The 12,090-nt window shown below is 46.2% G+C and overlaps 1 protein-coding gene across 2 annotated transcripts in view; it reads left to right on the top strand.

The window, feature by feature from the left end:
- Iqck (IQ motif containing K) overlaps positions 1-12,090 on the top strand; it is a 117,696-nt gene that overhangs the window by 1,554 nt on the left and 104,052 nt on the right. Inside the window, exons 2-5 of one of the 2 annotated variants that reach the window (XM_047533133.1) lie at positions 6,332-6,396; positions 8,463-8,592; positions 9,597-9,694; positions 10,157-11,675. In XM_047533133.1, coding sequence (XP_047389089.1) covers positions 6,332-6,396; positions 8,463-8,592; positions 9,597-9,694; positions 10,157-10,456 — 593 coding nt within the window. In that variant the 3' untranslated portion in view covers positions 10,457-11,675. Of the gene's footprint in view, positions 1-6,331; positions 6,397-8,462; positions 8,593-9,596; positions 9,695-10,156; positions 11,676-12,090 lie in introns of those variants that run through there. The other variant, XM_047533134.1, reaches the window with a different exon arrangement.

Below are 12,090 nucleotides of genomic sequence, written 5' to 3'. Positions count from 1 at the left end.
TAAGTTCTTAAAGGGCAGGAACTCGGGTTTTTCATCCTGGGACCACCATCACTATATTAACTGACTTAAACAGTGTCCAGTGGAACTTTCAGTAATCTAGTAGCCACTAGCCACATGTGGTTATTCGGCATCTGAGATGTGATTAGCACAATTCGAGGGACAGAATTTCTCATTTTAGTAAATTCAAATAGTTACATGCGGCTACTGTATTGGACAGTGCAGGTCAGTAAATGTTTACTGAATGGAAGCCAACCCGAATGTGCAAGTATATGAAGGAGAGGGACGATTTGAAAGAAGTGGAGAGTACAGAGGAAGTAAAAGGTAGGGGACTCCAGAGTCAGCCCTCAAGGCCATCTCTTTCAACCGCCATCCAGGGCTTAAAGTCCTTCTCCAGCATTACATTGCTCTAGGGGAAAATCTGTTTTATTCTGAATATTCTCCTTCTAACTTCCACCCTTAGGACCTTTGGTACTATGACCCAAGGAGTGAATCACTCTACCCACTCAAATATTATGGTAGTCTTTTCAGAACATTCATTTCTCCAAGCCAAACAGTTCTTCACAGTACAGTTTGCTGCTGGTAGGATGGTGTTGGGGACATGGCTCAGTTTCATCTATAAGAGGGAGATAATGTACCTACCTCACAGGACTGTCTCAAGAACCAAATGAGATAATGTATGTGGAGGTCCTTAGGACAGAGCCCTGCATTTAGAAAATAGTATTTTAATTAGTATTAAAATATTAGTATTAGTATTAGTATTTTAATAGTATTAAAATACTATTTTAGAAAATAGTATTTTGTTGACATTTATTGTCAACAAAAAAACATTCTTTGTGTTATACTTTAGAGTCGGAGTTTGTGTTGGTCCATCAGTTCTCTAGGGAAAAAACAAGACCAAAGGTTTTTGCTGCTCTCTGAAAGACAAGTCAATCAACCCTTACAAAGTGATAGAGTTAAAATGAAGTTAATGAAGCCAGGTGCCCTGTATACCTGTAATCCCAGCAGCTCAGGAGGCTGAGGCAAGAGGATCTTGAGTTCAAAGCCAAGCTCAGCAACTTAGTGAGGCACTTAGCAACTTCAGGAGACCCTGTCTCTAAATTATTAAAAAAGGGCTGGGGATGTGGCTCAGAGATTAAGTGCCCCTGGGTTCAATCCCTGGTACCCCCTGCCCCAAAAAAGCTAATGAGGTCAAAATGGCAAATTATACACATGGGCACTGTGGTGAGTAATTCAACCTAGATGATTAAACCCAGCTCTTACACTTCTGACAAATGCATTTTTCTATAACAAACTCATGGTGAGCGAATTCAGTTTCTTGCAAGAAACATGAAAAAAACAGGCTTTGTGGAAATCCTATCTTTGAGGTTAAGTATTACATTCTGTTAGGATGTCTCATTCAAAAAGTAAAACTATCACAGCAGACAGACCTACCAGGAACTCAATTTTGTGAAGACAGGATACAAGATAGGTAGACATCTAACTTATGTCCCTTATCCCCTGCCTGTGCTCTCTCCTGTGTGCATGCCTGCCTCTGTGAAAACTTATTTGTAAGTTTCTTCTGGTTTTTGCCCTCATCTTTCCAGTGACAGCTAAGGACTATATTCTCAAAAGCATTTATATTGGGCTGGATGTAACCGTGGCAGAGTGCTTGCCTGGCACGTGCCAGGCCCTAGGTCCAGTCCCCATCGATTGCAGGGGTGGGGAGTGCACGTAGGAGAAGCACTTGGACTAGTGCCAATAAACTTCTTTCCTTCCAAGACTTCTGATTACATCTTAGAGCAGCTTGTGACTTGTGATGTTTAGCTGCTGTGTTAACCAAGACTGAGTCCAAGCGCTTAGGGTTTATGGTTTTCTATTTTGATATTGCAAAGATTACTGTTATCAATATTTTCTTTATTGTCTAATCAATCACTCCAGTTCAGTAGCCCTCAAAGATGTTATGGAATCTAATCCTTCACCTCACCTGCCAGATGCCAGCATGGACCAGTTCTGAATCAATGCTTGCTCCTCCACAGCTGAGCAAGCCAGAGAAAACTGACACCTGCCCGCTCTCAGCGCTGCTCATCAGTCAGCCTCCATCAGTGCCTTCTCATTGCCCACGTCCACCGGCCCAAGGTTGTAACTCACTCCTCAATATTCTGTGGTCCCACTTAGCATAGGAGGCCTTCACTGAGAAGGCAGCCGAAGTCGGGGACAGCAGCCTAACGTCTTTACCCACACTCATGCTTGCGTCCTTACACCCTGCTGTGCCCCATCCCAGGATCCTGCGCCTGCATTTGTCTCTACTCGCTTTTCCCTCCAAAGACCCTCGGGTTCATCTCAGGAGAAACCCCAACCTTGACCCCATGTCCTCTTCTGGCAGCTGCCAGTCTGGAAAGAACGCAGCTCTCCTGTTCACACCCCTTCAGTTCCCAGAGCAGACCAGCTTCTCCCTCATTTCTCCAAAGATGTTCTCATGCATTCAGTCCACACGTACCTACCAGCTTTCCATGCTGGTCCAAGCATGAGCCCAGGCTCTCTAGACACCGACTTTCCACCCCAGAGACCGTCCCCATCCTTCACTCAGCCAGCGCTCCAGTCCATCTTCCTGCTTCCCTGTCACTTTCCATGATCCCCGTGTTCATTCACCATTCCCTGCAGATTCTGCTGAACAGATCGTTGTGCAAAACGAACAGCCTTGCCCCCTTGTTCCTACCGTTCATTTCCCTTCCTATACCATTAAGTTTCCTAATCAATTAATCCCACTTACACGCTTCAGTAAGCGAAAGATTGTAAACATTTATAAATTTAATGTATCTGATTCCCTAAGTACTGATAGTGCAGGAGGAAACAGACAAGCACATTTTTCTAAGCACAAGAGCAACTCCTAGAAATCAAATGAATCAAACTGTGGTAAATCACAGTGTTTTAAATAGTTCGATGCTTTCTACAAACCGATTGTCTTAGGCCTTTTGATATAACAACACAAGTCTGTAATCAACTGTATATTCAAGTTGAAATCACAGGGTGAAACCGATGAATTCTCAAATAGTTCAGATTCTGGTAAACATTCCCAAGGCTAAAAGTAACAAACATATCAGGTTTTCCTGACACTAATATATTTTCCCATACTTTTACATAATTATGTCAACTGTGTATCTTCTCTGGTCATGTGAAATTTGTGTCTTTTCATCAAATTTTAAGTCAACTGACATTTTGTTGGAAAAATATAAATGGCAAATAACAAAGAAATGCAAATAAAACTATTTTTAAAAATGTGTAAGAGTGATCATATTGTAGAGAAATAGGCATTCTCACTATTATCGTAAACTTTTTGTAGGAAAGTTTGGCACATTGCCCAAATTTTATTTTTTTCCTTTGATACAGCAGCCACAACTAAGATTTAGTCCTATAAAAATGCTTTCATTGAGATCAGTGATAAAGATGACCATTGCAACATTGGAATAATGAAAAATTGTAAACAACCCAAATGCCCTCTAAGAGCATACTTATTAATAAATGTGGCATAATATACATGTGGCGGCATTGAAAGACCCAGTATTCAGCACCTAGAAGGGTTCCTGGCATATCATGGGGATTAATGGATGAATCAAAAGTACCTTGTTGCAACCAGGCGTGGTGGCACATGCCTAGGACCCCAGCAGCTTGGGAGGCTGAGGCAGGAGGATCATGAGTTCAAAGCCAGCCTCAGCAACTTAGTGAGGCCCTATGCAGCTTACCGAGACCATCTCTAAAGAAAATATAAAAAGGGCTGGGGGTATAGCTCAGTAGTTAAGCACCCCTGGGTTCAATCTCTGGTACCAAAAAATAATAATAATAATAATTTGTTGCACTATTTGTTTTATTTATTTGATTCATTTATTCAGCAAGAATAATTTGAGGATATAAAACACAAACCCAGGTACTTCCCTTGCCAAATCTGCAATCTATTAGAAAAGATAGTCCTTAATTTTTACAAAATTCAAATAAGGTGAAAAATGACGAGTTGTAAAGAAGGAGAGTTAGGAGGTCCTATGCTTGAGCGATGTGACCTTGTCTGGGAGATTTCAGGCAAACACGTCTGCGTATCTCTTGTTAGTAAAGCCATTGAAAAAGATTTGTTGGCTGTGTGCCAAGCCTGACTGCTGGTGGGTTGCGTGGGATTAGATGTCACTTTGACTCCGTAAGACATCTCTGTGTTCTTTGAAATTTTCTTCCAACAATTATGTTTTGGTTTTATATTCAAACAGTGGCATAAATGTATATATTTTAAACCTAAATAAAGTTTTCCCTTTATCTCAGTGATTTTCAACACAGTGGGGAAAGGGGTGAATTTACATGCTTACCCAAGTGGTGGGGAAGTGATAGAGCTATGGCTGGTACAGTAGGCAGAATTCCTCCTTGTGCACACACATTTCAGTTATTAAGCCGAACACCTGTGTAGGTGTTGCTGTGAAAAGATGCTCCAAGATGTATTTAAAGTCCTTAGTCATTGACTTTTAAGTGAGGGTGGGCCTGCCCTAATCAGGTGAACCCTAGAAGTCAGATCAAGCAGAAAAGACTCCTGCTGGCACTTAAGTAGCAACAACCCTGTTGAACACTGCCCGAGGCAAGCACCTGAGAGCAGGCTCTAGGAGCTGAGCAGTCCTCCGCTGACAACCAAGGAGACAACAGGGACTTCAGACCTTCAACCACAAGAAAATGAACAGCTGGTGAGCTTGGAAAAGGACCCCAACTCTCAGATAAAGTCCCAGCGATGGTTGATGCCTTGATTCCAGCACAAGTCACCAATCTATTCCTGACCTTTTGACTCAAAGGAACTGTCGGATAATTTGTGTTGCTTTAAATCCCTGAATTTAGCTGGGTGTGGTGGCGCATGCCTGTGATCCCAGCAACTTGGGAGTCTGAGGCAGGAAGATTGCAAGTTGAAAGCCAGTTTCAGCAACTTAGTGAGACCCTGTCTCAAAATAAAAAATAAAAAGGGCTGGGGATATGGCTCAGTGGCTCTGGGTTCGATCCCTGGTACAAACAAACAAAAATACTCTCAATTTGTGATAGTCATGCCTGGTTATCTGAGGATTCATTTTCTGCAGTTGCCCATAGCTAACTGTGGTCCAAATATACTAAGAAGAAAATTCCAGAAGTAATTCATAAATTTAATAAATTTTATTTTGTATTATAATTTTTTTATGTTATGCTAGTTAACTCTTATTGTGATCATTTGCATAATTTATAAGTTAAACTTTATCATTGGTGTGTATGAATAGGAAAAGCAAAGCATTCAATGCTATCTACAATTTTAGGCGTCTTGGGGACATCTTGGAATACATTCTGTGGACCTAGGGGTACATTAGCTTTCTGTCACGATAACAGGTACCAGAGACAAGCTAGAAGGGGTTTATTTTGGTTCACAGTCTTGGAGGTTTCAGTGATCGGGCCTGTGGCCAGGCAGCCCAAGATGGCCGAGCAAAACCACTCTCCTGGTGGCTGGAGGAGGAAAAGGAAGGGGCCAGGATCCCACAATGGAGAGCTTGTCCCCAGTGACCCGAAGACTTCCCACTAGGTGCCACCTCTTAAAGAGCCTGTCACCTTCCAATAGAGCAAGTTAGGGTCCCAAGCCTGTAGCTTATGGGTCTTTCAGAGACATTCCAGATCCAAGCCATCCCAAAAGGGAACTGCTGTAAACTGTCGCACAGCACCAGCTGATGTTGCTTATGACCGGTAGCCTAATGTACTTGTCCCCAGCCTGATGCTTTAAAAAGAGTGTCAAAAAAAAGAAAGAAATGCTACAGTACCTGGTTTTATTCCTTACCTAGTAACGTACACGCAGTATAGTTCCATTCCATCAGTACCATCTTGCCCAGAAACATCTTTTCTCATCACTGCAAAGTGACTCTGCAGTGGCCTTTAAAGCAGTCACTAATGCAGCACGGCCCAGGAGCGTGCTCTGTCCTCTCAGCAGCAGTGGTGACTGCCCACAGGACTTGGTGGAATGCCCTTTGCATTTCCTCTGCTCCATGTGCGCTGGGGTGTCTTCCCTTCATCCCTCATCCTCTCCTCCCTCCATTCCCCGTAGTTACAATGTCTGTGCAGAATCTGAAGTTGTACTTTCTTGGGCAAAGAGTCCCAGACTCCCATAAAGCTTTGACTTTCATGGGAGAGACGAACCAAACATTTTAAATAAGTTGGATGAGCCACATTAAATATTAACTTGCAATGGCCAGTCAACTTTTGTTCCTGTAAACCACCAACTGAAATAAAATCCACAAGTATTTTATTCAGAGAAAAGGAAATTATATCACAAACCGCAATGAAGCCTGGCATTTGAGGATTTTTTTCCCCTTCCCTTTAGAGTACCAAGCTGAGCTGCCTCCCTTTCCAAAAGGATATGAAGTCAAACAAGAACCTGAGATTACTGTGAGTATGACCCGGGCCTCATACTAGATAGAAGGCTCTTAATGAGACTAGTAAGGTGACTGGTGAAGGTCAGACGGTGTCATGAGTTAGGAGGTCAGAAGGAGAAGGTAGACTCAAGTTAGAACCAGAAACTTGGGCCAGTTCTACTTTTGTTACTAATGGTGTGACTTAAGCATCACATAACCTTTCTTAGACTTTGTTTATGCATGTGTTAAGTGGGACAGATAATCCTTGACTAACTGACAGTGCTCTGTGGGGCTCAAATGAGATCCTGGAAGAGAAAGGCCTTCACAGTGGATCCAACAGCCTGTCTTAGGGACAGTTGCGAATAGAGCAAGTTTCTCTGCCTCCCACGGTAAGGCAGATGAGACTATGCTGAGAGAGGGACAAGGACAGGGCAGCCAGGAGGGAGGCCCTTAGAAGAATGCTTTGGGATTAAATACACACAACGGAGTCTAAAATGTTTAAGATTCTCAGAGACAAAGGGACTTGAGCAGGGTCACAGGGATGAATCAAAACCTAGGTCAGCAGACTCACTAACCTCCATTACTACAGCCACCTCTGACAGAGTTCGTGTGTCTAAAACTCATGTTTTGTGATTGTTCCTTTTTCATAGCATCATGTTCTTGCTTTATGGATGCATTTCTTTCTTGTTTCTGCTTATACTAGTCTGAATTCTCATCCCTGGATTATTTGTCTTTATTCCAGGATCAGTGGTGCTGTTTACAGATTTTGATCTTTTTTGGTTTATGCTGTTGCTTTTCTTGATCTGTATAGAGATCTTTGATTATTTAAAATCTCCATTTTAAATGAATGGGTTGATTTCTCTGTATTGCTGGTATGTTAGGGTTCTTCAGAGAGAGACGATACGCACATAGGTGAATGAAGGTCCTTTCATCTTGTTTTGGAGGAATTGGCTCACACAGGATTGTGGAGGCTGAGAAGTCTCATGATAGGCCATTTGCAAGTTGGGAACCAGGGAAGACAGCAGTGTGATTTGGTCAAGTTCACAGGCCTCAGAAACAAGGAAGCCACTGGTGTGACTTTCAGTCCAAGGCCAAAGACCTGAGAGTGGCGTGGGGGGCACTGATGTGAGTTCCAGATGCTGAGATCCGAGGAAGAGAAGGGCATCCTGGCTGCAGAAGAGAGGAAATGCACCTTGCCTCCACCTCTGTCCACCTCGACCCCAGCCAATTGGATGGTGGCCGTCCACACTGAAGATAAAGCTTCCCCCTCTCAGGCCCCCTCTCTGTCACTCATCTCCAGAAACAAAATGCTCCGCCAGCTGACACCTGACATTCAGTCTCACTGTGATGTTCAAACCACCCCGCGCCCGTTTTCTTCTGCTGTACGTGTGGGTTTGTTTTCTGGCTGGGTCTCTGAGCAGAAAAACCTCCCGGACGCTTATGAGGAGTGTTGTCCATGGAAGACCAGGGCAGCGGGCAGTCAGTATTGGGGCGTGGGCAAGGGAGCCTCCAAATCATGGGTCGGTTTTTTGGGGTTTTGTGCGACCAGCCGGGCCCTGTGCAGTTCCGCTCCTTCCCGCGGGTTCGACTCACGGAAGGAATGTACAAAACCCTGGTGTGAACGTAGCGTGTGAGCATTGAGCGGGCAGCAGCCGTAGGAGTGGGCACGTGGGCAGCAGGCCGTGAACCCAGCCAGGCTTTGACTTAGCCCCACTGTGTGTGGGCGCCGCCCCCTGGAGTGCTTGTCACCTCTGAGCGGCTAGCCCCTTTGGAATTCTGACGGAAGGCGGACTGATGTGCCCTGGGCCAGGTTCTCCCCGGGCTACCGCTTCTCTGGCTTCTTGAAGTCAGCCTCATCCCTGGTTCTTCTGCATTCGTTTGCCGTGTCTTGTCCACCGTGGGTCCTCTGTTCTTTTCTCTACTTGCGGCTTATTCCTTGATGGTCATTATAGGCGTCTCTGGAGGGAAGGGAGGCAAGGACCTGTGCTCAGTGTGTCCCCTGGAACCTAAGGTCTGACATGGAATTTTACTGTCTTGTAAAAGAAATAAAAAATTCAGTTCAGACTGTTGACCTGCACTGACCCCTCCCACTCCCCGCAGGTGTCACCGCCAGAGGAAACCGTCTCCCATGGCTTCAAAATAGAGCACTATTTCCCACCCCCACCCCTCACCAGGGTCTCACATGTACCCTGTCCTCTCAAGGTCTCAGAAACGGTGGATCCAAAAACTTGTGAGTACGGAGGCGGGTTTTCATCTTTTATGGTTTGGGGTTAGAACATTATAGAACCGTGGGGTGGGGATGGGGTGGTGGGATAGGCTCAGGGAGACTCATGAATAAGAGCCTGTTCTTGATTTCATTCTTGTTTTTAAGAGGAGTATCCTCACTGGGTGTGGTACACGCCTATGATCCCAGCAATTCAGGAGGCCGGAGACTGGAGGATCACACGTTTAAGGCCAGCCTCGGCAATTTAGCAAGACCCTGTCTCAAAAAAATAAAAGGACTGGGGGGTGTAGCTCAGTGGTAAAGCACTGCTGGATTCAATCTCAATACAAAAAAGAAAAGTATTATCTTTCTACTGATTTAACTTTAAGGTTAAAATGCAGTAGAGGTAATAATAATAATAATAAACCACACTCTGATTCTACCTCACATACAAAGGACAGAAAGAAAGGGGTTAACAAATGCAAGAAGTAGAAGAAAATGTCACATTGCCTTGCCTTGAGGTGCAGACTGCAGGTCCCCCGAAGCCCAGCCCACAGGCCCTCCCTGTGCCAGGCCTCACCTGCTGGCTCATGCCTTCTGCCGCTGTGCCCACCACTACCTCCACCATAGTGGCCTGAGGCCCTTTCCAGTCGACTCCCACCCCAGTTCTTCTTTGGCCACAATTCCTGCTACACTCCCCTTGCTTGTATCCCTCTGTTCCTTTGGCCACATTGGTCTCCTTGATGCTACCCCCCTGGAGCCATAACGAGCTGGGTCCTGGCCTTGTGTAGGACCTGCGTGCATCCTTGCCGGGCCACAGGGACATTTAAGGACATTGCTAGCAATGCAAGCAGATCCAATGGTCTGAGGCAAAATGTAACCTGTAAGGACACGTTAGTGAGTGGACCGTGCCTTTTAGTTCAAACGTTGCTCCCAGGTGGATTTCGGCAGTTTGGGATCTGCAATGGGAATTTCAGTGGATTTGGGCAGTTTGGGATCTGCAATGGGAATTTCATTGTTGTTCACTTTAGGTTCCCCCAGAAAATATTTGGAAACCTACATCTTTCCAGTCCTGCTTCCTGGAATGACTAGCCTTCTTCACCAAGCAAAGAAAGAGAAGTGTTTTGAGGTCAGTTGTTCGGTGGGGTTGCTCTGTTTTTAAGTCCTCAGTAATTCATCTTTATCTGATGGCAGCCCATGATCTCTGTGCCATCAAGGTGTTATTCTCCGAATGATCCCTGGGGAGGGGAAGCCTGTGTTCGGGGTCACCTACCCAAGGCCGGCCATGGCACCTGGTTGTGCACTTAGCACACGCTGTATCTGTCTGGCCACTCGGGCTCCAGAGAGGTCCCCCCCGCCTGCCCCACCTGCCCGTCCTGTGTAGCGCGGCATCCGACAGGTTCCTTGGGTCTTCCTGTGACTGTTGGCACGGATTTAAGCTCTTTCACTCCCGTTTGGCTCTGGACTGACCTGGCCCTCGGGCCTCGCCCTCTTCCACTTGTGCCATCTGTTGTCCCGTAACTTGCCCTGGGAGAGGCCTGGAATGCACTAATGGCCCAGTAAATGTGGGTCGTTATCACACTGCGGCCAGGTACCTGTGCGACCGTCTGATCTTGGTGCAGCCCCACCTAGGCGCCGCCGGGCAGCTCACAGGATCCTCTGGGTGTGCGTGTTTCCTGTGGTTTCGGGTTCTACGGTTCTGTGTAAGGTCAAACGGACAGAGGAGTGGAGCGGCAGCGTTTACAATCGCCCAGGCTCTGCTCCCGCCAGGACCCCGCTCCGCCACTCCGCGTTTCAGTCAGCTCCCAGCGCAGCCCTGAGGGGTGCCTTCTGTCCTCACTGTCTGCATCCCGCAGATGAGGGAACAGGGACACAGGGGTTTGAAATGTGATCAAGGGCTAATGGCGAGCGAGGATTCAAATCCAGATTAAATGATTCAAAATGACACTAAAAATGTTGGCAGTGATCCCAGTGAATGCACAATTGATTTGACACACCCTGTGGTCTGGAAAACCGGTCACCGTTCATGGTGTCACCTGAGAAGTTGCCCTAGCCTGGGTTCCCTCTCTGAGAAGAGCTGTGTCCTGCCCTGAGAGACAGTTTTGTGTGCTTGATGCTCCTTTAGCAAAGTCCCGATGCTATCTATACTGCCCTCTGGCCTCTGAGCCACCCCAGAGTATAATCCCCCTCCCCCGTTGCCTGCCACTTGAGCCACTCAGCGTGACATTCCTTCTCACAGGCCTCACCATGACAGTTGTGTCTTTACTTGAGGCAGAAATGGATCATGAGGCATTGGTCAGAATTTGAGTAGCCCACGGTGCTGGTCAGCTGTCACTGTAATGAAATACCTGAGATAATCAACTTATAAAAAGAATAGGTTTATTCTGGGCTACAGTTTTGGAGGTTCCAGCCCATGGTAGATTGGCCCTGTGGCTTTGGGTCTGTGGTAGGATAACACGTCATGGTGGGAGCACGTGGTGCAACAGAATCACTCATGTCACAAGCCAGGAAGGAAGGAGAGAGAGGAAGAGGCTGGAATCCCATGGTTCTCCTCCAGGGCACACTCCAGTCACCTGAGATCACCCACTAGGTCCTATCACCTCCCAGGAGCTTGCTTGGGGCCCAGGCCCCTAACACATGGGCTTTGGGAGACGTGCAGCCTCCAGCAATAGCACAGGCTTATGAAGGAGGAGTGTGGGCACCCTGGCCACTTACCAGTGGATCCACACAGTGGAGCCACACCCTCAGCCTGGCTTGCGAGGCCCTCTCCAACCTCCTCGCTCCCTCCCTGCATCTCCTTCTCCTCCCCGGCATCCCTCCAGCCAGACAGAGCCGCTCTGAGCTCTGGGTTCGCCCCCACCTCATGGCCTCTCTGCACGTGCTCCTTCTTATTTTAGGAAAAAATCCTGGTGCTCCTCTTCTCTGCATATTGAAGTTCTGCTTGCCTTTCAGACCCAGCTCCGCGACACCCAGTTAGGCCCAGACTAGAAGTAATTGACCCCAGCTCTCAGATTTCAGAGCATTTTCATCTGTTCCTCATTTTATGGTACATTAAGACAGCTGTAATTAAGACATTCTTAATATACATATATTTAATTTTATACATGCCTGTCTCCCTCAATATTTTAAGTGCCCTGAGGACAAATTCTCTTTCAGATTTATTTTTACGCTCTTCTCAATGCTCAGATCCTTCCGCCCAAGGCCTGGTCAGCATAGAGTTGGCCCTTGATGATGTTATGGGGCGCAACTTAAGAACAGACCGATCACCACCGAGAAGTCCGAATTTGAGAGTCTTTATTAAGCTGGCCAGCTGACTATCTCACACAATGTCCCCAAAAAATGGCTATTGGGAGAACAGCTCCGACCACAGGGTTGTAGGGGTTTTTATACCCAAAATCACATCAATCATAAGTGTCTGTTACTATGATTCAAAATTACAAACTAACATCATGAGATCATCAACGGAGGGGGAAGTGGGTCAAAATGACCCTTACCTAGGTACAAACTAAAGAATGGTTGCTAACA

Source organism: Sciurus carolinensis, chromosome 18 (genome assembly GCF_902686445.1).
Source record: "Sciurus carolinensis chromosome 18, mSciCar1.2, whole genome shotgun sequence".
NCBI lineage: Eukaryota > Metazoa > Chordata > Mammalia > Rodentia > Sciuridae > Sciurus > Sciurus carolinensis.
Note: the sequence above shows the minus strand (reverse complement) of the source record. Positions and strands in the feature narration are given on the sequence as shown.